The 27639-nt window shown below is 36.5% G+C and overlaps 5 protein-coding genes across 11 annotated transcripts in view; 3 read left to right on the forward strand and 2 right to left on the reverse strand.

Moving 5' to 3' along the window:
- LOC108747031 overlaps positions 1–8729 on the reverse strand; it is a 49109-nt gene extending 40380 nt beyond the window's left edge. Inside the window, exon 1 of one of the 2 annotated variants that reach the window (XM_018484252.1) lies at positions 8547–8729. In XM_018484252.1, the coding sequence (XP_018339754.1) occupies positions 8547–8621 (75 nt within the window). In that variant the 5' untranslated portion in view covers positions 8622–8729. Of the gene's footprint in view, positions 1–3490; positions 3783–8546 lie in introns of those variants that run through there. The other variant, XM_018484251.1, reaches the window with a different exon arrangement.
- A 633-nt stretch (positions 8730–9362) lies between these two features.
- On the forward strand, positions 9363–12077 carry LOC108746720 (UPF0605 protein CG18335-like). The gene is made up of 9 exons (XM_018483653.1): positions 9363–9483; positions 9645–9783; positions 10086–10176; positions 10295–10470; positions 10559–10643; positions 10919–10980; positions 11064–11111; positions 11322–11578; positions 11841–12077. Exons 1-9 carry the CDS (start codon positions 9443–9445, stop codon positions 11908–11910), a joined length of 969 nt encoding a protein of 322 aa, XP_018339155.1. The 5' UTR covers positions 9363–9442; the 3' UTR covers positions 11911–12077.
- A 76-nt stretch (positions 12078–12153) lies between these two features.
- Positions 12154–15780, reverse strand: LOC108747033 (kynurenine--oxoglutarate transaminase 3). 4 transcript variants are annotated; one of them, XM_018484255.1, is made up of 8 exons: positions 15735–15780; positions 14148–14272; positions 13901–14051; positions 13434–13670; positions 13125–13368; positions 12878–13044; positions 12445–12795; positions 12154–12343 (listed from the first exon to the last, which is right to left on the reverse strand). In XM_018484255.1, the coding sequence occupies exons 1-8, from the start codon at positions 15774–15776 to the stop codon at positions 12290–12292; spliced, it is 1371 nt and encodes a 456-aa protein (XP_018339757.1). In that variant the 5' UTR covers positions 15777–15780; the 3' UTR covers positions 12154–12289. The 4 variants fall into 4 exon arrangements, with proteins under 4 accessions (XP_018339757.1, XP_018339761.1, XP_018339758.1 ...); XM_018484259.1 differs by lacking the exon at positions 15735–15780 and adding an exon at positions 15024–15044; XM_018484256.1 differs by lacking the exon at positions 15735–15780 and adding an exon at positions 14528–14648.
- A 503-nt stretch (positions 15781–16283) lies between these two features.
- On the forward strand, positions 16284–18029 carry LOC108746818 (E3 SUMO-protein ligase NSE2-like). Of its 2 annotated transcripts, none has more exons than XM_018483794.1 (5): positions 16284–16519; positions 16905–17065; positions 17142–17235; positions 17664–17850; positions 17915–18029. In XM_018483794.1, the coding sequence occupies exons 1-5, from the start codon at positions 16441–16443 to the stop codon at positions 18012–18014; spliced, it is 621 nt and encodes a 206-aa protein (XP_018339296.1). In that variant the 5' UTR covers positions 16284–16440; the 3' UTR covers positions 18015–18029. The 2 variants fall into 2 exon arrangements, with proteins under 2 accessions (XP_018339296.1, XP_018339297.1); XM_018483795.1 differs by having other exon boundaries at positions 16457–16535.
- Positions 18030–18321: 292 nt separating this feature from the next.
- LOC108746816 (glutamic acid-rich protein-like) lies at positions 18322–19682 on the forward strand. Of its 2 annotated transcripts, XM_018483791.1 has the most exons (3): positions 18323–18852; positions 18926–19082; positions 19309–19682. In XM_018483791.1, exons 1-3 carry the CDS (start codon positions 18394–18396, stop codon positions 19416–19418), a joined length of 726 nt encoding a protein of 241 aa, XP_018339293.1. In that variant the 5' UTR covers positions 18323–18393; the 3' UTR covers positions 19419–19682. The 2 variants fall into 2 exon arrangements, with proteins under 2 accessions (XP_018339294.1, XP_018339293.1); XM_018483792.1 differs by lacking the exon at positions 18926–19082 and having other exon boundaries at positions 18322–18886.
- The last annotated feature ends 7957 nt before the right edge of the window (positions 19683–27639 follow it).

A 27639-nucleotide genomic window follows, 5' to 3' on the forward strand; every position in this document is an offset into this window, starting at 1 on the left:
GTCTCGATCTCGAGATAAGATAGGACTTTCCAATTTAGTTGCTTCTTTATCGCTCCCGATAGGTGTTGCAAATTTTCCCGAGAAAGAGAGGAGAGAGAGAGAGAGAGAGAGAGAGAGAGAGAGAGAGGGAGAGAGAGAGAGAGAGATGTTCTGATTTTACTAGAATATTCATTCGACAAATATAAGATAATAAAGTAGCGCATATTAGCTTCTTAACATATTCCGCGAGCCACAAAGGAAATAGTAAATTAACAGAGGAATTATATGGCGGCGTGTACGTGATAGAACTCGTTTCTCCGCGAAGCAATGTAAGCCGAGAGTGAAGGACGACGTGTGTTTGCGTACCGTTTACGAGACAGTTACAATATCTCGTCGATTTGCATAACATGTCCTCATTACCGAAAAACTCGGCGCGGCGTAAAGAAACGGTAAAGGCCCGTTAACGCCTCGTGGGATAAGCGTCGTGGGACTTTTTTTTTTTTTTCGAAAACGCTGAGAACGGCGGAAACGACGTCCCGACGGGAAAGTTCGAGCTTAAAGAATCTTTATTGTGGGACACCGCGCGGAAGGACGTACAAAAGTCCTGTCATTTTCAAGAATACGTTAAAAAAAAAAAAAAAAAGAGAAAGAGAAAAAAAAAAGAAAAGAAGAAAAAGGCGAGGCCGTTAGAAAAGCACGCGCGATATAAACGAAAGATTCACAGCTCCGGCGAGCCCGTAATTTATAAGCCTGGCTTTGGATACAGAGACGCCGCATTCGAGGCGAACCTAATGGACTTATTTCACTTGCACTCTGAACTCCTTATAAAAGTGGCGTTCAGAGCCTGTACTGAACGTACTTGTGTCATTTGTTTCCGTAGAGTCCGGTCGCGATATCTGTAATTTTATCGTGGCGATATGCAAATTCATGCGTCCTTTATTTCTCATTTTCGCTGCACGCAGCTCAGAATATGTTATTTCTCTTCGGGGCCTCTTCGGTGCGCATTTTCACGGTATGTCTCCCACGAGAATGAAACGCTCTCGCTTCGTTAAGCCGCACGCGCGAGTATTTTTTTAATAAACGTCGATTAAACGGACGCGCCTCTGGCAGTCGCGCCAATTAAGTCTTGAGCCGCTTTTAATTGTTCCTAACGAGGCTAAAACGAGCGCGCATCCCATACTCTACGTCATGTCGCATAACAATGACTAACGGTTTAGGCCGCGAGCGTGTCTTCACTCTGTTTTCTATTACATGTTGACCAAGTCGACGTGAGAATCGATTTACGCCCATTCATACACGAATCGGGGACGTATAATACTTCCATTGGGCGTAAAGAACTAAAAGCCGTCGAGCTGACAGTTTTTTTAGCTCGAGAATTCGGAAATTTTATAAAAATTATATTATGAAAAATCATCATATTATGAAGTATTATATTATGAAAAATCCATGTTAACGTAATATTACCGATAAAAATAATATTATAGACACGTTAGCATAAAATTACATCGAGAAAAAAAATCGAATTGCATAATTATACTAACTAATTATAATACATAATTATACTGCGCGTTATAAATTAAGCTTAATTTTCTCCTTTTCCAATGTCAGAAATATCAGAGCAGGTTCTTCCTCTTCCGCTTTTCATGAACGCAAATATCGCGTTTAACATTTAATTTCTCTGCAATCCTTGGAAATGCATGATACATCTGGGCAAACAAATTGACAGCGCTTGGAAAGGGAGTGTTTATTTTTTAAGATATAAAATGTTTTATTCCTATCATTTTTTATAAAGAACTTAAAGATATTTCAAACTAAAACATTTTTTTTTAATGTTTTGAAAAATGGAGACCAAAAAATGATACGTTTCAGTATCTTAAAATTAAGCACTTCTTTTTTTTTAGTATACCTTTTTTTTTACGGATGCCAAGTGATTACATGATCGCGATGTAGTTTCGATTCATCGATTCGCACATACATACATACATACATACACCGTACTGGACTTTAACGCTGGGACGAAACAGGATTGCGTAACAGCCGTAACGAATCGTGCAATTACAACGCGAATGAATGTTGGGGAATCAATTAAGAAACGAGACGCGCGACATAAGGTAGATAGATAGATAGGTAAAAAGAGACTGTGTAGGGAGAAAGAAAATAAAAAGAACACGATCGACTTAACGTAGCTTCATTAGTTACGCGAAAGCTATTACCTGTTCATTAGATCGCGAACGCGGTTCTCGATCCGTGATAGTTATCCCGTAGGTTTTAAATGCCGCGCTCCCCTTATTTAACGTCGCCTTTATATCGAAGCCCGCCCCCTCCCCTCCTCCCCCCCCTCCCCTCTCGGTCCGTCGGCTATTTTTAATCAAACGTTAAGGTCGCCTTTGGCTACACGGACAGAAGGCTCGCGTCGGTTATGCGTCTTGAGAAACGCGGGCGCTTTATATAATATTATAATAGAGCGCGTTTATATGCTCATTGAAGGAAAGATAACGCGATTAAACGCTGCAAAAGCCCTCTCGCAATTATTCCGCGAGGCGGCTTGCTTTCGGTCGCAATAAAAGCGCGACGCACGAATTACGAGACCGCTCCTTACGCCAGTGGAATTAATCATGAGCGGAATTAACGCTAAACGAGCGCAATTATCCGGCCGATGATACTACTATTAAAACAGAAGCGAAACATCCGGACTTACTTCAGATGCTCAGACGAGCAAAATTAATCGGTCGGACACTAGCCATAATCATTAGCTATTAATGTATTCGTTCGGCACGTCTTTATCGGTCGACACAGGCGGAAGAAAAAAAAAACGACGAGTTAAATTAAAGAGTTCTCAGAAGCCGTCTCTTAGAAGCGTCTCGAGCACGTCTCGACTACCTGTCGTTGACCGGTTTCCGAATGCGCATCATTGACTCCTTGAACTTCGAGATTAGTCACTTCTGTGACGGGATTTGCTCTCTTCCAGAAGAAAAACGTTTCTTCAATATTAAACATCGTTTTCGAGAAGAAGTTGATTCTCAACTACATCTAAACGTCCCGTTTGAAATGTAAAATGCAAGTGAACCTTCTTATGATTGATAGAGGAAGATGTAATACTGTTTTTTTTTTTTTTTTTTTTTTTTTTTTTTTACTTACAATTTAGAACCTCAAATGTTCGTTATATTAATATTTTTTGAAGTAACTGTTATAATAATTAATTTTGGAAAGGAGACAAAAATCATCTATAAATGAAGAATCTAAGCTCTAAATAAAAAAATGGAAGAAATAATTTCTTCACTTAATTCGGGTGTAACTTGAATAACTCATTTTTGTGTGCCAAATCTGTCAACTGATTCCAGGACAGCTCTCACCTACTTCGCCAAAACGTATTCGCGACAGACATTCAACACATTTAATCATCGATAACATCATTAGTTAATTCGTTCTTTTTCGATACAGCGTTTTCAAGTCTAGGTAAACGGAAGACATGTGGTTGAGGAGGATTGAAGATTCTTCGACTCCGACTCACCTTCAGATCGACATGCCGTCCGTCATGCGAATGTCGCCGATGGAAACCCGTCACGCTCGAAAGGATCGTCGACACGATCATACGATCACGATTGTATATAATCACGTGTCGATATCAATTACATACATTCCCGGCAGAAAACGCCGACCCGCGTTTATTCCAGGCTTAAATTCAAGGATTTCTTTTTTTTTTCTTCTTCTTATTTCCTACGATAATAAACGCGACCGCGTGAAAATTTCCGAACACATCTATTCGACAGATTTATTATATCTCTATGGTGATCCACGAGACACACCTGACGAAGAGTAGAACTACACTGAGCTTGTGGCTGTCGCGAGTATCCCTTCTCCGGCCTTTGTCCCCCTTCTTCCTCGTGTCCTTTCTCTTCCTCTCTACCAAAGCAACCCTATCCGACCTTTCCTTGCCTCTGGAATTACTTTGACAGCAACTCGGCAACCTAATCCACCTTTTTCTCTTGGCCTCTTTGAAACGATCTTTGAAGAAATCGTCGGTAAATTCGATAGCAACAATGTAACCAAGCGGGATAGGAATAAAAATGAAAATATGAACATATTTATAGCTCTACTATCAAGGTCCGATTCATGCTTAAAAATTATTTCATCCTTGTTGTTAAATGTTAAACAAATACAAATGACGCTCATGAGAGTTGTGAATCGCGGGGGGGACTGTAGCTTAATACTCAAATTCTTGAATCTAGGATTTCCCTGATCTTTGAAATCAGTATGTCCTGCATTACAATTAGATTTACCCAACGATAGATTCTATTATTAAGTCTCTAATATTCGGGGCGGTCTTGGTAGAAAATTTAAAAAAAAAAAAAAAAATGGCAAAAGAAAATATTCGAGAATTAATTTAAAAAGCTCTTTTTTCAATTTCGCGCCTCTTATTATCCTTCTGTTGATTTCAAGAGAGAGAGAGAGAGAGAGAGAGAGAGAGGGAGACGGAGACACACTTTGTTATGTAGTTTAGAAGGATCTAAGGTGGAAAAAATTCAAGCCTATATTTCATCTGCGTTCCCCGAGGCACAGGACCGTTTTCAGCGCCTTACGAGCCCTCGCGGCTTTAACGACGTGAGCCGTCGTGTTCGCCGATTCTACTGGCGCGGGTTTATGGATTACGGTGCTTCTTCAGCACCATAAAGTCTGCCAGAGGAGATCAGCAGACGCGCGCGTGAGTCACGATGCAGAAGGAAGCGGCCTCGCGTCCTGCATGTATATATAAACGTTAATATCGCTCATTCTTTATGACGCGCTCTCGAGGAGCTGAGGAGTGCAAGGGCCTCTGATAACCGTTAACCACATCCCGACGTGAATTCCTCTAGTCTAATCTCCCCGGCCCTTAATCATCATTGTTCCCGGAGAGACCACGCGTCACCTCGAGGAATTTAAGATCCTGGCGGCCTGAGAAGATCGGATCATCACGATTTCGCCGCGTCGCTCGCGAAATCTCTCGTGATTTTCGCGTTTCGCGAGTGAACAACGTCGAAGTTATTGCGCCTGATATAGGCGGATTCCCCCCGTGGAATGCGGTCACATTGGAACTGGCGAGTTGTGAGAAAGTCACCAGAAAGAATTCCACCTTGGAAGCAGATTGATTTCCGTGGCATCAATCGTGGGACACACTCGCTGTTTTTATTCCGCGGCAGTTTCTTTTAACGAGATTATAATGTATAAATGTTAAAAAAAAAAAAAGAAACTTGCGAATACGAAATTCGCGTTAAATTTCGCGTTAAAGGCTTCAGGTTCTGATCGAGAAGTTGAAATAAAAAGTACTTTAGAAATCCTCCAATGGCTGTATATAAAACGAAATTAAATTTAATATATTTATATCTATAATATTTAGACATATCTGTTGCAAGTATTATGTCGTATAAAATCCATTTTTCTTGCGTCACATTTAAAAAATATCCGATTACAAAAATATTTACATTTACATTTGGTGTATACAAATGTATACATTTATTTGATAGGAAAAAAAAAACCATTATTTTGATCCAACTCATTTTTTTATTTTGAGTAAATGCTTATTGGAAATATAGTGAATGTTTTGAACGATCGCCGTGATTCTTTTGTTAATCCAATTAATTGCTTGGATTATTTGCCATTACGACGACGGATTATGTCACCGGATAAATCGATGTTTCCAATTCACTAAATATACAGGACAGACTGAAAGTCTACTGCTTCTTCGTCGTTCGTAGAGAAGCGAAAGGGTCGACTCGACGATCCGTAAATTATGCGGATGATCGTTGTCGCGAGTAAATTATGTACGCGCGTGTTCCTCGACGACGACGACGACGACGACGTCGACGTTTCTTCGTCATCCTCCGGTGGCACATAGCGCCTTGTACTTGACTATCCACGTCTCCCAACTCTTTTGTTCGTTACGCACGCGTCCGATGCATCCGCGTGATCGGCGTGACTCGCATCACATTCGCGGTCGCTTCATTGTTTGTACTGACATGATGCAACGTGCGCGACTTTCGATATCCAAAGCGAAGCATCCGATACTCGGACGCGATCGGACGCGAATGTCGGGAGCTATTGGTATTCAAGGAACGGAATTGAAGTGACGAAATTCGGGGAGCCGCGTGTACCTTTCTCCTTTCTTTTTTTATGATACCCGCTGCAGGACGCGAGTGACTCATATGTTTCACGCGCGTGCCATGCACCGTGCTGCGTCATGTTGAAATCTTTTTGGATACCGTTAGATAGAACCACCCCTTTCAGGAATGTCCTTGCTCAATTTTCTTCGTAATCTTCTGAGAAATCATATTTGCGTCATTATTAAAAAAAAATATACGAGAGTTTCTTGTAATTTTTACAAAAAAAAAAAAAAAAAATGCATCACGGATTTTCGTCTATTAAGTTAAGATTTAGTTAAGTTTTAAATTAACAATTTGATTTAGCTACGAATGTTTCTGGTACTTAGTTTCCCGAAAGCAATTATGTTAAATTCAGAGTATACGGAAAGTAGGTGAACGCCAATTTAATGTCTTTTTCTTTTCTTTTTTTATTCGAAGAACACAGAGAAGTCCAGAGAAATCAAGTTGTTACCTATAAAGCCCTGCGAAAATGATTGATATTCAGAGAAACGCTCGCGTGTCGACAAAGTTTTTGTGCGCATTGCAGCGTTATAGCCGCTTCCGTTCGTAGTTTCCGTTCCGCGTTTTTCAATGATAAAACAACGATTCAAATATATTCTTATTAATCTAATTTAATAGAAAGAGCCTAATTTTTCTCTTAAATATCATCTTCCAATTCTCTGAGAACATTTAAACGTTTAAATATTTTAAATGTGAAAAAAAACCGATGCAACCAGCAAAACAAAGAGTTTATACATCGAGAGTCTATAAATTAATTCAGCCCTGATATTTATAGATTTGCTCACGGTGAGCTCTAATTAAGAGAGTCTGTGAAGGATGAATGAATTAACTTTGTGATTCACTGAGATTAACGATCTGCGCATTGATATCCGACTACTAATTTATTGCCAGCGTCGACGTAGTATCGTCGACATGATGAGAAGAGACGTTCAGGTAGTCAATTAACATTTTACATTTTTCGACTTTAATTAACATAAAATATTAATCCTAGGAACTAATATCGATTTCGTAGAAAACCTAACATTTTTGTAAATTAGATTTCGATTTAAACTGACGCACGTAATGACTTTTGGGTTAAAGACGTTAAAATTTAATCTCCGTTTATAATATGCGTACAATATAAGGTACAATACACGTTTTTATCACACATCGTGTATATCTGACACTATATGTTCTACACCCACACCGCGGGTTGGCAGCGAGTAATGCGTGATAACGTTACTTCCGGTTGTGGGGACGCGAAACAAACGCCAAGCAAAACGGAGAAAATTAGTACTTTTTTGTCGCACACATGTAATGCGTTTCGTTCACCTGGTATGCATCTGGCCAGGTCAAAATCCCTTCAGAAGTAAACGATGTAATTAATGCTCAATGAGTCAGCATCGGGAATATTTAATTTCATGAAATTTTCTTGTAAAAATTATATTAATCGAAATATGGATATTGTAGAATAATCACAGACTCTAGTCCAAAATTTATATTGGCATAATATTGGCCAAATATATTCCCAACGTTCAGCCAAAAGTATCTAGCCAATAAATTGCTGCTAGGCATATTATTTAACTATCTTCATGGAATGTTATTTAATTCTTTCATTAGCAAGCAATTCTGTATTTTGCATTACGTAAACAAATAGATTAAAATTTCAGCGAGGTATAGAATTGAATAATTGTAATGCGGGTAATTTTACGACTTTTTCCACTCTCACTCGCTGTCGAAATATCCGGAGAACTCATAAACGTGGCCAGGCGTTAAGTGTTACCTCCATAAGTTTCACTTTTCCTGTTACGCACTATTATTATCGCTTCCTCGGTGTACGTGGAATTTATTTCCACTTTTCCGACAAATCTTAATTTGTCACTCATTTTTCCTTCTATCTGATTATCTCTCTTGTTTTCTCTTCCTATTATTTCCGCTCATTAACAAAACACGCACAAAGTTATTAATATATCGTTATACTAATACTATATAATACACATAGAAAAATACGTACTACATTAATCATTAATTGTTTCAAGTATTTCAAGAGTTCGTATATCCGCTTTATCACAAGCATCAAATTTATCCAAAATATATTCTGAAAATCCTAGTAAGTTTAATACTTTAATCAATATTATTAAATTAAGTTCGAGCTGCTTATTATATAAAGTCGCTTTTTCAATAAATTTTATATTTAAAAAAAAAAAGCAATCTTGTTTTGAATACTTAATAATAAGTTTTTCTAAAATTTATAATAAGTATATATTTTAGAATTATTGTCGAGAAGATATTCTTTCTTGAAAAGATAACCGTTATTTAAAAGGAACTTCAGTAATCATTTTTTAGTAACAAAATAATATTTTTCTGTGTATACTGTCGATTAAAAAATATAATTAGTTGCTATCAGTCTCATTAAAATGTCATTAGCTTAAGCATAAATAAGTCGTTTACCTCGTCTTTAGTCACTTTTATAGTCTCACAGGATTCGACGTAAAAGATGGAGCTCATCTCTGGACGGAACCACATAGTTCTGACCTCCTTTTATTTCTCTCCTTTTCTAAATAATTTATTAACTTGTTCAATCACGTAATCAGCGAGTTTCTCGTTTTCATCATTATTTTAAACATAAACAAAAATGCAATCGCAGCACAACACTTCACAAATTCATGAAATTATTCCGCATGATATCATTAGTTTCTCTTGAGTTTTTTCATAATTAAAATAGTTCTTTTTTCTTCGTATTGTATCAGTTATCTTTGAATCATAAATCACTTCCGTTGTTGACATTTGTCATTCAAAAATGAATCGTGTTTATTCCCGCACTATGTATTTCATCATAAACAAGCCCTTTCTCTTATTTTAATATATATATATATACATTTTTTTTCAATTACACACACAAATATCGGATGCGAAGCAATTAAAGATTTAAGTCAGAGGCACTCGCTAATACAACATCTTACCGTCACGGTGGTCCCGTGAAAACTGGAAAGCGAAACTATAATCACGCACCTTCCCCTGTTTAAGTATACGCACGGCGTGTCCTCCCTACTCTATCACAAATACTCTCTCTTTCTCTTTCCTCTCTCCTCGTTATCCCTATCTCCCCCTTTTGCCGGTCGATTATCTCTCAACCCGCATTAATTCTTTTATTCAACGAAAACCGCTGCAAAAAAGCTCGTAACGAGTGAAGTCACTAGAACTTCAATTGTTTGGCAGCATGCATTTAAAATTATACAGGTTAAGACGAGAAAATGTTTCTTTTTACGAAATAGAAAAATTGTAATTTGCTTTCTTTTTCGACAGATTTTTTGAAGAAATTTTAATTTCACAACATTACTGCTGAAATGGATCTTTTAATAACGGCAGATCCTCATTTTATCCCAGGGTAGAAAATTAAGTCCTACAAACCAATCAGTCCTATTTTTAAATTAAAAATTAAAAAGTGATTTGTTTAATAGCCCAACAATTTATTATATTGAAAACTTGAAACGGTGCCGAATGTAGAGTACTTTGGGAATTTCAAGAAAATTCGGTTATTCTTTTCAGATATTCCGGTTATTGTCCGCAGTTCCGATTCAATTACGGTGAAACGTACGCAAAAACCACGCATAAACTGCTGCTCGATCCTACAATTAATCGTGCGAAAACACTCATCCTAGCTGATCGTACAGCTACCGATTGCGAGGTGAATGATATGCAGTGCTTTACTTGTCGATAACATAATAAATAAAAGATAAAATAATATAGGAGAAAATGTATATAAGATAAAAATATAAAATAATAATATAGCTCAATCAGAATAAATCAATATAAATAAATAGAATTATGAGCCAGATTAAGACAAATTAAGAACATTTAATATTCAGAAAATAAATATAAAGAAGTACAATAAACATATAAATTAAAAAAATTTTAAGATCTCAATTCACTTTATGGCGCGTATTTTAAAAGTTATTTTTTATCCGTATTTTTCAAACATATGTATAGCGACCATCAAAGAGCGACATTGATGTGGTCAATGCCCGTTTCAAGAGGACCGATTCTCTCTACGTTCATCCCATGTTGCCAAAATATGAGGGTACTTATCGGTTCCTTGTAATGCTTATCTGTACAAATTTCCGATATACGTTCAAAATCATAAATCGCTGCGGAACGAGTTTTCCTTGAAATTTAACCGATTACTGGGCATTCTGTAGGTTTTGTACCGGGATCGCACATTAGACTCGGACAAAGATACGCGGTGCGCGCGACCGAAGGTCTCGCAGACTTCGAACGACAACAATTGCAAAATAAGGCGGCTTTAGATCGGCTGAGGAGAACGATCAATGTGCAATGTGGGCGAGCCGAGCCCCGGAATTTGGAAGAACGTTTGGTAAGAAGAGTTAAAGAATTGTCCAAATTTTAAAGTTAATGATAGAACGATATCTCTTTAATTTCTAACAATTTAATTATTATTACAGCTAGTTAAAACCTCATTTAAATTACCTTTACTTACTGTGCGACCTGAATATGTAGCAACGAATAATTTATCATCCGACAAGAAATGTAAAAAATCAAAATATGATACGTCTTCGTTTTATATATAAAATTATTAAAATATGCTACTTGTATGTATAAATAATTATAAAATTAAATTAAATATCGAAAAAAAAAAAACAGAATTACATTGTCGAATAAAATTTACGAAGCAAATAAAATATAAAATTATTATCATCATTAAGATAAATTTTTTTATAATTTGTTAAATCAAATTTATTACAAAACGGCAATTAAAATAATTGTATATCCAATATTAATTAATGTTCCTATAATAATTATAGGGACACTAATATTAATGAAGCATTTCAATTGTTTCTATAAATCAATGAAGAATTTGCCTTCTGTCATTAAATAAATAATTTATTGTTTCCTTCAAAATTTAGTTTTTACACGAATATTAGCAATCGAATAAAATGAAATTTTCAGATAAACAAAAACCCACATGGTGTTCCTTTATCCGCGAAAACGCGAAAAGTAAGTGAGTAACAATAAGATCGTATATGTTTGTCTCATTGTCAGTAATAATTTCATGTTTAATAAGTTTAAATTATATTATATTTATTTAAAACAATTCATGAATCTCATAAATACTTTAATGTAAAAAAAATTCAAAAAGTTTGATACTTTTCTATATTTTTATAAAATAGAAATATTTATAATTTTTTAATGTGACATTTTTGAAAGAAAAATATATCTATCATATCAAATATACTTCGCAAAGGATATCATATTCCTCACGGCTATTTCGAAACATCGATTATTCCGTCATATGACGATGCATTATACAGTTTCGCAAAGTGTCAAAAAGGACAAAGTGTACAATATAAAATAACGACGATTTATCCGGAACCTCCGTTACTTGTCCAATCCACTGAAATCTATCATAAAAATGTCGGAATGATACCGAATTATTTTGGACATATTCCTGGAGCAATGTTCAGGTAAATTTAATTAATTAATTAATTCAACACAACTAATTAGGTTATATGACATAAATTTGAGTGAAATGTATGAGGATTAAAGGAGAGGATATGTCAACCCGGAGATCTAAGGATTCAAAAACTTAGAATCTATAAGGATAAAGAGTTGGAATCTAATAATGAGAGTCCAATGAAAGAGAATAACTCAGGGATCCAAGAATCCAAGGATCTAAGTACAAGAAAACAATATATTTTTTTTTTCAACAACGTCTTTACTTTGTAGATGCGGTAAAACGTTCGGAGTTGATTCAAAAGATGCTAAGAAATGGCTTCGAAGAGATTTCGACCTGTAATTTAACTTTATAACAATGTTACAAAATTATTTGGGTCGATCGTTATTAATTGATAGATACTTCAAGATCACTTAATTGAATCTTATATCGCATCAAAATGTATAAAGATTTACAATATCTAGATTTATATATGCTTGTAAATTGAATATCACAAACATAAAATATTGAGAAACATTGATTAATTTAAGACGCTAAATATGTATAAAAATCATAGTCAGTTTATAAAAATTTTTCGTAATTATATCAATTACACTTTCCGTGCACGCAATGTGCTCGAATAGTATGAAAGATACTCAAAAAATTAATCAGTGCACGAAGCACTTAATAGTCATCGAATGTACATATTATACACAAGTACATATATGTACTTAGTCAATTATTAGGATACCCATTTCTTCAAGATTTTTGCGGCTGCTTTCAAATTTTCGTCTTTCTGTTAAAATGTAATAATCGATGTTTAACAGACGCCAAAGTCATTTGTTGTCTTAATCAAAGTTCTTGTATTTACCTTCGCGACAGAGCACACGCACTTACCTTTATAAAACAATATCGTACATAGTCCTCTGCTAGAGTTTTATGTTCAGGACCGTAAAATGCCGTAGGAGGAATACCTTGAAGACCGACGTTCTTCGTCATCCACTTAGTGAACCTGTAGTCTTTATTCTCGTCCGTTTCCTCATGCAGTTTCACTTTGTTTTCCAATGCAGACCAATTAGCGAGCATAAAGTATCCACCCTCGGGTATCGTCGGTACCATACCAACTTCTCGGAGGAATTTCGCCATATAATCGCGCTTTGGTAATAATTCCATTGCTAGACTGCGAAAGTAACAGTCTGGTTGCTCTAAGCGTTCCATTTCCAATTCAAATCCGATAGCTACTGCTTCCTACAATTAAATCAAAAGTAATTCACTAATTTATCAAAGTAAAAATTATAGAATTAAAAAAAAATCGTATTTAATTAATTACCTGAGTTGGTGTAGTACAAGTATACACGGAGTTCTGATGTACCACTTGCAGATTATACAACAAATTCGCTGGTCCATAGGCCCAACCTATTTTCCAACCTGTAACGCTAAATGTTTTTCCTGCTGATCCAATCGTGATTGTGCGTTCGTACATACCGGGCAACGTTGCTAATTAAACAAATAATTTTTTAGATGCCATTCTAAGATTACTATATCATGTATGACTATTTTGGTAAGGCAACTCTTACCTATTCTTATATGCTTGTACGGTTCGTAAACGATATGCTCATAAACCTCATCAGAAATAACAAGTACATTCCATTTTTTTGTGAGATTAGCAATAAATTGCAATTCATCCAGCGTAAATACTTTTCCTATAGGATTGTGTGGAGTGTTGATGATGATACCTTTAGTTTTCTCATTAAAAAGACTTTCCATTTCTTTCCTATCGAATACCCAATCACCAGAGGTAACTGTGCCTGACGTAGATTTCTACAAGTACGTATATATTTAATACAAAAAATATCTTCCTAGCGTTTATTATCTAAACTTCTTACTGGTTTTAATGCTATGTATCTGGGAATTCCTCCGGCAGATTGTACCATAGGTACGTAACAATCGAAGAAAGGTTCAATGATGATCCATTCATCTCCAAGGTTAGTATGACCTTGTAGACTAGAATATAATGCTTCGTAAGCACCAGCAGTGACCAGTACTTCCTTGTTTGGATCCAAATCACGATTGATAAGCTTGGAGTAAAACTTTGCAATAGCATTCACTAGTCTTGGATGACCCTGCAATATTTACATTTACATTAATGACGTAAAATTTATTTTATCATACATAGATAATGTTATCGATGCTAGTTACTGATAACAATTACAATCGCAGTACTATCTCCATGTTAATGTTCCATCAAATAAAAAATCAAGTTACTATAAAATTAATAAAAAATAAAAAGAAATTATATATAATAAGATACAAAACAATTCCAAAATTAATGAATAGAATATTTATTACTTACAAATCCTCTTGTATACTGTTGCATAAGTGGATTGTCACTTTTAGCGACAGCAGCCAGGGCATTTGTCACATTCTCTGGTGCGTAATAATCAGGAAAGCCTTGGCCCAAGTTCAATGGCTTGTACTGCAGAGCGAGCTGGATATATTCGACCCTAACCAAACAAAACATAATATGTAATAATGAGTTTTTATCAGTCTATGTAAAAATTTATAAAATTATTATATCTGTAAAATAATGTTATACTTACCAAACGGACTTTTCATTGCCCTTCAAACGATTTGGTAAGTCAAACTTCGACATTCCGGCGATGTTTCTTACTGTATTGATTGAAACAGTCTTACTTGTCGCCAGAAAACAGACTCTCGTTAACATCTAAATAGGTACGTAAGAGAAATTTTAATGAATACGATAAATTGCGTTCTATAATTATCTTAATTGCACACAATAATTATTCTTAATTGGAGCTCGAAATATGAATGATAACAACAAGTAGATAAATAACAGTATAATAATTCGGAGTATAAGACTGTATTTCTTAGAAAAAGCAGGAATTAGACTGAAATGTGGAATGATCTGGATTGTCGTCATAATTGTCGAAAGTGTATTATCATTGCGATAAAAACTTACGTAATTCATTATGGCGGGAAACTTGACTCTGGCGAGGGCAAATCGCCATTTTAAAATGATTATAAATCCAGCAAATCATAGATTGAATTGATAAATAATTACTTCGATTTCAATTAACGGTACTTTTTTTATGCATCGCTCAGTGTTTATTTTCAAGTGACAAAAATATCACGTGAGCGAATTGTCACCAATGAAAATTCTAACATTCAATCACGTGACACTTTCATCGTTAAAAATGAGCGACGCGACGAGTGATGGAAAGACACCTTAATTAAGACATCTTGGATTAATCCAAGAAAACCGCGATATCGAACACAACATATGTTATGGTTACTTATTTCCATTTAAACTTATTTCCATATAAAAATTGAGATAATCCTCAGTAAGCAAATAATGATGTAAATGTCTGAACATTATATTTACAATTTTTAGACTTTTCAATGTCACTCGTGTGAAAATGGAAAGCGATAGAAAGTAACTGCAGTTGTTCACTTACGAATTCAAATCGTTGAAGATTAGAAGTACTCGATTTCGCTGGCTCTTCGCGTTGGATGGCGAGATAAAATGACAAGCCGCTCTAAACGAACGCGAAACAGAATGCAACGAAATGCTAGCGAGCGTGTTGACTTGTACTTACAATTTAAGTCGCTCGAAAGTGCTGGTAAAAGTCCAGCTTTGGAAAAAGTAGAGAGGGACACAGTGCGGAAAAGTCTCACAATAAATGCTTCGGAGCATTTGATTGGCCAATAAGAAGAAAGAATTTTATTTAATTGACTAACCAAAGAATGCTTCAAATATTTTTTGTTGTAGCATTATATTAACCCTATTCAGAGATAGAAGAGAAATAAGCTCATGGCGCAATCTTTCGAAAAAATTCAATTTCATATCGATGGAGCAGATATAAGGAATGTTTCGTTAATCTCCGTTATTTTCCCGCCGCGCTAATTTTCGTCGACCTTTTCCCTGAAGATTAAACTTGATAAAAAATTAATATTGCGATAAAGATATTTTGTAGAAATCATAATGGTGAGAGATTTTAAAGAGATTAGAAATATCAAACAAAATCTGTTTGTTATTATCGTCTTGTAAAATATTGTAGAGATCTAGATCAATTTCTTATTTGATTTAGCACGACTACTGTTCATCCCGTTCGTCGTCCTTTGTTTTAATCTTTTTTTGGAACAATTAAATAACAGATTTTACTTACCGAGAGCACAAAGAGAATCGTAACGTTTCTCACGACAGACATGTTCGGTTTGATACAGTTTCAATTTGAAATATAACAACGAGAGGCAAAAGGCCAACCACTTTCACTTTTCCAGACATTCAGTAGTCCACCTTCGTATTGACGGATGGAGTAATCCAATCTCCCTTTCCTGTTTTTTTGGCGCGCCTTTTCTACTGACATAGATAAAATATTCTATAGACCGGCAACTCTGAGTGAATTTCCATAACAAATATCGGGACTCGAACGAGCCCAAAAATTCATATTTTTTTATCTCGTACAGTCCCGTTTTTATCGCGTGAAATCAAAATATTCAGGCTAATATGCATTTGTCCATTTTTTGTCGTTATCAATCGTACAACAAATTTCAAGCTTGTTGATTGGCTGTAAGATAAAGAGATCCGAAAATCTTATTATATACGACTGATAAGGATGCGACAAAAAGCGGAATCTACAAAAAATATGAATTTTTTTTATGTCTAAATATTTTTTGTACTTTTTAGCCTTTATTTTTTTTCTTTCAAACATTAAAATGTTCGTTTTGATCTCAAAATATGCATTTAAAAATGTTCATTAAATGGCGTCAGTTCGATAGTCTGTTTAAAGATCAGGTTGAATGTTAAAAATTGGTAGAAATTCGACAATACCGGCATCGATATCATCAGCAGAATAAATAAACTGCACGAAAATGACACAGAACACGCAAATGATAGAGGAACTTGATGATTGTTTCTTGAGAACGGCGGGGAATGTCATGAAATACTATGGTGAGAGTTCAGCGAGGTTAGAAATATGTTCGGAATCTTTTAAGTGCTTCTTTTCGCATTTTTGCGTTTTTCTTGCTCGTCTCTTACGTTAGCGTTATTATTCAAGATAGAAACTTGATGATTATTTTGTAAGAACGGCGAGGGACGTGAAATACTATAGCAAGATTTCGTTGAGGTTAGAAACAGAATTTTCCAAATACTCCTCCGAATTGTCTTTATTTTTTTTGCGTTCGATTTTAAGCGTAGAAAGAGTACAACATGCTTTATTATGATTTTGCTCTCTCTCTCTCTCTCTCTCTCTCTATCTATCTATCTATATCTATCTCTCTTGCGCGCGCGCAAAAAAATAAAATATATGTAAATTTTACCTTATTTATATTTTCAGACAATGAAGAAGAAAAACAAAAGATATTGAAGCAGTTACGAGAAACCTTAATGGCCAATTGTATAGAGTCTGCGAGAATAAAGGCTGCGAATGAGATCAAAGAGCATCTAGAATGTATGTCCGAGCTCGACTCAGAAGAAGATGTGAAAAATATCACAACAGTAATGATCGCTTCAAATAAAAAAATTATTAGTTTGATTTTTAAAATTTACAATTGCTTGCTATTGTTTATAACAGGAATATAAGAAGGCAATATCCGAAATTCAAGTTAATCCGTTACAAGACAACAGACTGTTAGAGTATGATCGTCAAATTAAAGGCTTGCAGCAAGGTAAAGTTTGAAATAAAAGATCTTAGCACTGGAATTTTTGTATTTAACAACAATGTTGATATTATTACATTGATGTTGTGCAGCTTTTTTTTTATCATGTACAAGGTAATTCATTTTAATCTTAATAGACAAATATTTCAGAAATATATAATTTTGTCAGAAACATTTTAAATAAAAGTATTGTATAGAAGAGGACATTTGTATGTATTTTTTTATATCACTTTTATATAACTTTTATTTGGAATGTTTTTTTTTTAATAAAATTGTATATTTTCGAAATATTTGCTTGTTAAAATTAATCACTCTATGTATAATATCTGCACAATAATAATATAAGGATGTTGATACTGTTGTTTATAAAATTTTAGTGCTAATCACTTGAGGTTTATCTTTAGGTATTTCTTTCTGAGATTATCATACAATTTTAGCCAATAAAGCTGAATCTAACGCAGTGGATGACGCAGACGCTGATCTACGGTTAACAGGCAGTGAAATAAATGTAATCGATCCAATCTCAAAGATGAGAATGACCGATCCTGTGAGAAATGCAGTCTGCGGTCACATATACGATAAAGCAAGCCTTGTCGCAATGTTACAAAAGAACAAGAACACTAGGTATGTTTTTCACACTATATCAAATATTGGGATATGCTACTATAGCATTTACGTTTGCTTTCAGATGTCCTGTGGTAGGTTGCACCAGTCTGGATTATATAGATTTAAGTCAGTGTCGCTCTGACTTTGTGACTAAAACATATCTAGAGAATCATCCTGCTTAGATCCATTGTTTGAAAACAATGGATAAAAAAATATCTATAAATATATATCTATTAGACTCAAATGCACATTCCGTGGTGTATATAGTATACCTCCATATTTATGTTGTGAGATTTAAAAATTATTACTTTCATTATATTTAGGAAGATTCTGTCATCGAATTTAAATACTTTTTCTATATAATTGCAAGAAATATAAAATATATTTTATAAGATACAGTATTATAGAAGAAATAAAATATTCCTAGTTATTTGTACGATATATACAAGTATATATATTTTTATTCGTGTCGAAGATAGATCTATGACAAAATTACTTCGAGCGATTGTATTCGATTGCGTGCAATTGATCTAATCGCGTATATGTTCGCGTTGCTGTGCAATGGTCGATGATGATAAGACTCAGGCTATGTTTATGTCCGCTCTTTTATCCGTACTTCTAATTCTATCAAGCATTCGTACTGCCGGCGACGGTTTTGATTATTGGGACTTTCCGAGATCGCCTGCTTCGGACGTAATTATGAAAGATATCCACGGATGCGCATTACATATGGAGCCCCTTTTTTACGGGGGTTTCATGCAGCCACCGCAACGCCGTCTTCTCGAACATCCGCGCAGGGCCAAGCAGGTATATCGCAGCCATGACTATAACATCGCACGAGAACATCACCAGCCTCGAAATAACCTCGACGAGAGCAGACTTTATCGTTCGTCAGTGAAAAACGATGAAGATGAGAACGAGGAAGAAGAAGAAGAAGAGGGAGAAAATCAGAATGAAGAGGATAAGCTCGATGACGAAGACGCCGACGAAGAAGCCGCGGAGCAGGATGAGGAAGAAACGGTGAACGAGGAACCCAAGGAGGTCTACGATTATGGTTAGTGTTGAAGAACGAAACTCTTGTCACGTTTTTTAGGTCGCGATCGCCGCCAGGAATCGCGTTGTGAGATCCGATTACGTGCCGCTCAGGGATGAGGCTGGTGAATGTGAAAGACAAGAAGATATGAGGATCAAATCGACTACCGAGGAGTGCGAGGAGGAATCGACGGAACCGTCGCAATATTACGAATACGGTGAGGACGCGTCAAGACGAGAAGAGCAACTATTTTCTTCTCTTTTCTTTTCTCTCTAGGACAGACATCTTGAGATTTTGTAATATAATTTTCAGAAATAAAAATCGCATAAAACAATTAAATCAAAATTATAAAATATATCGTTTAACTTAATTCAATTTTCAATCGACAAGCTTTGGCTAAATTTATTGCTGGTTTCATGTAATTGTAAATAAAAATTTTTCAGAGACCGAGGTGAAAAATGTCGCTTCTCAAGATGTCCAATATAGCAAACGTCAAGCGATACTCCCCACAAAGGTCTTTGGCGCGAGTTTACTGATTCTTTTGCTTGCTTAAGAAATTTGACACGAAGAAAAAGCATTCACAACATATTCTACAGTTTCCAATTTTTAATCTTAATGATTTCCCTATCTCCTTTCTAAGTAACGGAAGCATTACAACCAGCAGAACTTTACTTCCAATCTTCTATAAAGTGATATCAAATAAGAAGTATGATAGTGTGGATGTGAGCAGAACAGAAACATTTAAATGTATTCTATAGCAAATGAGAGCAATCGCGTGCAATGCGCGTTGTAATAAATTTCTATGAATTTCCACGAGTTTCTCGTTTTGTTTGAGTTATTCATAAAACGTCGTCTATTGCGTTACATAAAATTCAAGACGTTTTTGTAATGTCAACTACGGCGTAGAATTAGTTTTTTATTTTAAACATATATTATGACATATCTAAATTACATCAAGTAACGATTTTTAGGCAAAAAAATGTATAGGCTGTGAAACATTTTCTTCTGCTGTACGAACAGATAATTTTCAAAGGCTGGGGTGATTTAAAATAAAAACGAATTTTAAAAAATTATTCCAATTAAATGAATTAATTTTTAAAGTTATTTTAAAAATCTTGCAGCTTTTCTTTTAATAAATCTGTTATATTTTATTATTTAAATTATTTTATTTTGTATTTCTTGCCTCAAAATATGACATTGTTTCAATGTCAGTAGCTTTCTTATAAAGATTAACATATAAAAAAAAATATTTCACTGTTTTAGATTTCACTATTCCGTCCTGTGAAAACCTGCCTTCTGTAGTGAAGGGAATTATTCCACATTTTTAATTTAAACTCTTTAATACTTGGTGAATTTATAACTTAGATCTTAGCTACTGAAATTTTATGGTCTGCGTATTTTATGGTAGCATAAACTATAAATTTTCAATACTGTATATTAGAAAACAACTGTATGTTAGAAAACAACTGTATAATATCCTTACAATAGAAATTAATTCTACGCGGATGTTGACTTAAACAAATCTTCAATATTAAACTCTATTAAGACGATTTGTCTTAAAATGAGACGAGGTAAAGAATGAAAGTATCAAGAGAATTTAATACCTGATAGTTTAAAAATTTGGCTCGAACGATCATGGCATTTCGGGTGAATTCGGCACGAATGCATAACGGGATTGGTTTTTTTTTCCTGAGCCAGGTCACCGACACCGAATATAAAAAAAATTCACGGTCATGCGAAATCAAGTTCTCTCTACGTTACGTTTTAAGTTGTCGCCACGGGGCATCGCGTGGCGAACGATCGATCGACGATCGATGTATGTATGTACTATATATCGCCTCCTCAAAACGTGACACAAATGTAAATAACATCAAGAAATTGATTATTTCAAAAATAAATGTTATCTTAGGAACTAATTAGTCCGGAACGTGTTCAATTTAAAGAGTTAAGTAAATAATGATGTAACGAGTGGATGATTCATTCGGACAACTGGCAGTGGGATACCAATGCGCCATTGAATCTCATTAGAAGCAACATGAAAGCGGCTCGTTAACAATTCCAGTCGCGTAAGCGTGGTGTGCGCGTTTGTTCGAAATCGACCTCGGGCCGCGTATGAAGTCTGCAGGTCGTGTATGAAGGTGATACAAATGTTAATAAAAATTCCAGTAAAACGCTCAGTAAAACGTAAAGTATAAACGCCAACTAGCATAATATCAATATTACAATTTTACACTTAATATAATATAATACAAGTTGTACTCTTTTTTTTTTTTTTTAATTCTTTGGAGTAAAATCTCACTCTAAAAAGTGAATTATTTTCATTTCAATGTAGATTAACTTTAATCTCGGTTTAACTTGTTCTTCATTTTTTCTATTTCTTAGAATTGTAAAAAAAATGAAGAGTTAATTGAACCAAGTTTAAAAATAAATAACATTGATAGAAGTGTGTCTTAGTGAAAATTGAAGTAGTCGTGAAAAAAAAGAGTGGCCCAATTTTCAATTTTTAAGAATGACATTTTACTCTTCGAAGTAAGATTCACTTTAAGTTTTAAAAAGTACTACATAATAGTTAGTGTTGGGTGAAATCATAACATCGATCTTATATCTTACTGTTTATTGACGTTTAATGGAATTGATGTTTTGGAATTTTCTAGATCACATTTGAACATTGAAAGAACCATTTATTCGTACTTTGTTTATTTATCGCGATCAATCGCGAGGAGAAATTAAAAGGAAGGACTGATTTTCAAAACGCGATCGAACGACCGACCGATCGATCGAAGCCGAGCGGCTGAATTCACTCGAGTCCGATCGAATCGACAGATGGCTTCACGTACGTCGCCATTGAGGGACTCCGCGGCGCGCGATTGGTCGCTTGCCTATCACGTGGTAGCACGGCTCGGGTGGGGATTGGCCGGCATGGCTGGAGAGCGGCGCGTTTCGTTGTATTAGTATTTACCCCGCGGTGCTTAAAGCCGAGTAGTCGTGTCTCGTTCCGGTTCGGTCTGGAGTGACTGTGCGCGCGTACGTGCACGTTCGCCGTCATTTCGCGTCGCGGAACAAAAACAAAAAGCGACAATATACGCGAAGATATACGAAGCGAAATACGGGACAAGCAAAGTGGCGAGGTCGCTTCGCGAGAGAAAAGAAATCGCGCGTTCGAGTGTGCGATTCTCATCGGTTCGCCTCGGAGTATCCTCACGTAGCCACGGTTCTCGTTTCGCGTTTTGCTCCGAGCTTTGTGCGTGCGATCCAACTTCCAAGTTGCGGATCTGACGGTGATCAGTGTGTGTGCGCGCGCGCCATATTCGCGCGCGTCGCGAGCCACGGCACGTCACCGGTTGCTTCAGGTTGCTTTGACGTTGCTCGCCGTGGTCGACGACGCGCGACAAAGGGTCGAGTGTGTGACTGTGACGACGAGCGGAGAGTGCTGTAGAGTGTCGCGAGTGTGTTGCACCCTAACGTAAATGAGTGTATGAGCGGTAAACGAGTGCGAGTGCGCGGTGTGTCGGCGAACAACGGAGAGTTACGCTCGGCGAAACGGAAACGTGTACGCCGAGCCGACAACACATGCGGATCGTGGGATCGTGGAATGCACGCTGACAGGTAGATACTCTTTGCGCCGCCGCACTCCGACTCCGTCAGAATTCCGGAGTGCTGAGTGCGGTGCATGCCCTCTTTCTATCCTCCTCTCGCGCTCAGCGTCTTCCATCTCTTTTTTCTTTCTCTCTCTCTCTCTCTCTCTCTCTCTCTTTCTCTTTCTCTTTTTCTCTTATACACACGGATATTCACACTCAACTTACACTGTATATGTTGCTTACATTAAGTTAAAATTTCATTTTATTTAATATACAGTTATTTTTTATATCTTTTTATAAATTGTTGTGCACTTGAGAGGATTGTATCTCAGAGCGCTTAATATCAATTCTCTCTTTCTCTCTCTCTCTCTCTCTTTCTCTTCGCGCGTACACGCCGTCTTTCTCTCTCCTTCTCGTACTGTACGATTGTGTCTGTTTACGCGTCCTATCTATGCCTCTCGTTTTCTCTCCGCGATGACAGTTATCTATTTTTCTCTCTATCTCGCATTTTGTTTCCCTCGGGGTCGTTTGGGACTCCTGTGAATTGTTTGCGAATCTGTAATTCTCGAATTTTTCGAATTTTTATGACTTTGAATACGTTAAAGTCTTGTAAACGCCAGGGCTATCGATTCTCAGAATTTTTTATTTTTCAGGTTCTCTTTCTCGAGCCTCTTGTAAAATGTATATATCCGTTAAAAGGCTTTAAGAAAATCCTTGTATATTTCTGTGGATTTCGATTTAAAGAAGCACGAGAGATCTCGTTAACATCGGAGTTTTTTTCAACATTCAAGAAGGATTTCGGTGTGAGGCGGTGATTCAAAGTTCGTCGCCCTTAGTCGCCGTGAATAAAGTTACGTAAAGTGAAAGTGTCCCCGTGTAACCAGACCTGTGCCGTAAATACACGGTGATGCGTAAGGTGCAACGGAGAGAGCGCGATGCAGTTTGGAGTCGCTTGTCTCGCGGCCGCGATTTTTTTCGCGACGCGATCTAACGCCAATATCTATCGCCATGGCGAACGATATTCGATCGATATTCACGCTCCGCTGCATCTCCTAAGCTCCGATAACACGCACGATTGGAACAAGTGACTGATTAGAACAATCGCGACGCTTGAGAGAAGATTAAGTTCAACTCTGTTGATCGATAGTAAACAGTAATGTCTCCCTGAGAAAAATGTTCTGATTAAGTCGATAAAAGGATCGAACAAGAATGGCGTTTTAGTAAGAGAACAGAATTTCTGGTTCTCGAATAACCAGAAATTCTGTTTACTTCCACTAAAATGTTATTCTTTTATTGATTTAATCAGAACACTTTTTTCAGTGTTGTTTATACCAATGGAGATTAACTTTAATCTCGGTTTAACTTAAGCATGAAACACAATTGAAAAACATGGTCAATAGGAACAGAAAATAACATTTTATCCTATATCAGAATACATATTTCTGATAGGGCTATTATTTTTGACAACTTCAAAATTTGAAGCTTTGAATAAATTCGAATTTTCGAAGTCAACTTCGAAATTAAAAATTAAAAATTTCCAAGCTTCGAGTTACGAAACACATTAAACTTCAAAAGTTTGGAATTAATTTTGAAAATCAAATTCAAATTCTTTTAAGTTTCGAATCTTCAAAGTTGTAGTCAAAAGTAACAGTCTTTCCGGGTAGATTGAAATCTGTTAAGAGCCTGTTCCTGTCAATTTTTTTTTCAATTGTCTCAGTCTTTATTCTTCATCTTTTTTTAAGTCCTAAGAATTATATCCGTTTCTATCAATATAGATTAACTATAATCTCGGTTCAATTTACTTTTAATTTTTTTCTAGTCCTAAAAATGAGAAAAAGATGAAGAATGAGTTGAAATTAAAATTAAATTATCAACTATGTTGATTGGAACGAGCATTAGAAAAAGGTGAGGAGTAAATTGAACCGAGATGGAAGTTAATCCACATTGATGGAAATGGAGAGAAAAAAAAGAAAGCGAAGAAAGATAAACTTGGCGACGCTCTTGGCTGCGCTTGAAATATTCTTGAAAAATGGAATGACGTAGTTTTCTAATAATATACAAAATGAGTCATGCGTCCTTTAGCTCCTTTATCGGCGAATGATTTCCGGTTCTCCTTTGCGATCGCGAATACTTTCCACGCTTTTGAAATCATTCTCCAAGGACGTTGTTGGAGCGCGTTCCGTGTGAACGGCGATAGTGATTATCTCGATTGGGAGTGCACTTGGCGATCGCACTCTTTCTCGCGCCTCGTTGCGCTTCTTGCTTGGATGGAGGAAGCGGAGAGACGGATCGACAGGAATTTTCTTTGCACTGTTTACCTCGCTCCCGATGATCGTCGTCAGCTATGTGCACGTGTACCAAGTAGCAATTTCCTGCGATGAGACTGAGAAATTTTGTACCTATACTTGCGGATGCATCACTGTGAAACTTATCCTGTATATCCCAGAAAATTAAAAATATCATCCGACATCACATTAATATTAACCTCCTCTGCTAACTATAATAGAATCTTTAAAGGCGACCATCGATACTTTGATTGTGAATTTTGATAGATAAATTTAAATCTGTAAAAAATAAGTAAAATACAATCGAGCTTCCGTAATGATAAAAACTTGTCGCTGAAGTTTCAATAAAGTATATCAAAATTTTTTTCAGATTTTTATGTAATCCAAAATAATAAAAAAATTTATTTCTTGAAGATCCCTATTGTTGAATGAAAAAGTGAAAATTTATGTTGTCGGAGGGCTAAACTTAATTTGTGCTTATATGATGTTAGAAATCTTTTCAACAATCTCAAATCGGAAAAGCATCGTTCAATCAAATTGTCCCAATATTATTTATTAATTCTTTTTTCTGTCCAAGATCCGTCGGAATAATTTCCAGCATGGTGGATACGAGGCTTTAGGCAGGGAAATATATTCGCAGTTTTCCTAAATTTCTTTTACTTTCTACTCTCAGCGGTAATTTATAACAGCCTCAATTCTTTCTCATATATTTGTCTTCTTCTCAAGCTCCTCTTCTCGGTGTTCGTTTATGATGATTTATCGAGGAAGACGATCGAGAGTGCACCGTATGCATCGGCCTTAAGCCGGTCGGTCTGCCTCGCCGAAAGAAATACGGCGGTAATAAAATTTCTGCCGCCCGTGGAATCGCGTGGAAAGGGGCAACGGAAGGGGAGGTGAGGGAAGGTAAGAGCGATGACCTCAGCCGATCTTTATCCAATTACACACAAACGTAACTCCCACCTGCACGAAGGAGATTCCCCTTCGCCGACGTGTCGTGTAAATCTGCAACTCGCGGCAATATTTAACGCCCGCCCAGGGTACACACGCTCGTTAAGGCGTGCTTCTATCGTGATACGTATCTCCCTTTCATCTCTCGAGTACGCTCAGAGTACTCGCGATCCCGCCCGGTTGGATGAATCGCGAACGGATTCCATTGCGAATTCCTTCTCGTCCATATCCCAGTCTATCGGAGAAAGTTTGAGGGGACCCCTCGGGGGTTCAGGGAAGTCAAGGATGTAGAAGTCTTAACATTTTTAGACGTCGCGGAGGTCTTGGCGTTCTTTAGGCGGATCTTATAAAGATCCTGACGTCTTAAATCTCTCGAAGGTTCAGAGGCCAAGGCATTCGGACGAGAAGATATCGCGAAGTCTCGAACGACCGTACTGATTCAAGAATATCGCGATACAAAAATTCCGAGAATGTTTTCGAAGAAAGAATCTGCTCCAAAGGACGCTTGCGCTGATTAATTTATATATAGAAAATTGGATGAAATGTAATTATTTTTCAAATGTTCAGCTTACAATGATTACAATATAACGAAGCTTAAAATGTAATGAAGAAGGTAAAAAGTAAGTTAAATCGAGAGGTATAGTTAATCTACATTGGCAGAAATGAATATGAGAAAGCATTTTTGTAGCACAAAGATGTTATAAACACAAAGATATAGACTCGGTAATGGATAATCGTTGAGCTATAGCGTGTCTAAGGTGTAAAACCGACCGTGAAGATATCTTTTGTTTGTCACATTATAAGCTGTATTAGATATGTAAAAATTCACTCGTCGGGTTCTAAGTAAACTTTCCATGTAGATAGTACGAGATTCTTTCTCAAAGAATCATAAAATAACGTGAGCCACGTTCCCCAGAATTTTTTTCGAAAAATCTAAAAATAGCCTTAATCTCGTGATTAAGCCAATCTTCCTATTTGCGTTTCAGTCGTCCCCAGTGCGTGCAAGATTGAAGGGAAGAGGGTTCAACATCCGTATCTGGATCAAGCCGAAATCGTGCCGAAACTGACGGTGTCGGTCGGTCGGTTCGCCATACCCCCGGTCGGAAAGAAGCGGCGCGGCTTCCGGTGCTGCATTTGTAGCGGAGGGATATGAAGGAGAGGCGGGAAGAAGGGGGTTCACAGTTCGTCGGAGCGGTTAACGATCGTCGGTGCCGATCGTGGACGACGAGGCGAGGAATCGTCGTGTGACGATGAGCGGGAACGAGTCGAGCGCGACGGCGACACTCGCGCCGACGAACGCTGCCGTCGTCTCCGCGGTCATCTCCGCCACGGATGAAGAGGAGGAAGATCCGGCCTTGACCCTGGACTGCGTCGAGTCCGCCGTCGACATGGACCTGGTGAACGGACCGAATCCCTGGCTTCCGGCCTACGGTTTCCAGCTGCAGCATCACTCCCAGTTCCAGCCGACGCACTTGGAGGATCTACGGGCTAATGGTTCGCATACGATAATGTTCCTACTCTCTTCCCGTTCTTTTTTACACTCTCGCGTACTCTCTTCATGCTTAACATCTAATGTACATTGAAAGGAAATGCTAAATTTGAAAATAAATAAATATACTTGACGATGGCGAGACGTGATGAATGCTTGAGAAACATTAAATCTAAATAAATTATCTAAATATATGTTAATTAATACAAATGAAATTTAATTTTGTTTCAAGTTCACACACTCGTAAACGCCGAAACGTATAATGATTAAAATGACAGTTCTACGTGTTGGAGTATATATTAAACGCGAGAGTGCATTGAAAAAAAAATTATTAAATCCTAATACATATTTTTTTGAACGGTACAAAGTAAATTTTTACTTACAGTAAATAAATATTTAATCAATAAAAAAATAATTAAATGAATGGTTTCCGTATCAAATAAAAATATCTTTACATTTAGTAAATATTTATTT

This window comes from Trachymyrmex septentrionalis, unplaced genomic scaffold (genome assembly GCF_001594115.1).
Source record: "Trachymyrmex septentrionalis isolate Tsep2-gDNA-1 unplaced genomic scaffold, Tsep1.0 scaffold19, whole genome shotgun sequence".
NCBI lineage: Eukaryota > Metazoa > Arthropoda > Insecta > Hymenoptera > Formicidae > Trachymyrmex > Trachymyrmex septentrionalis.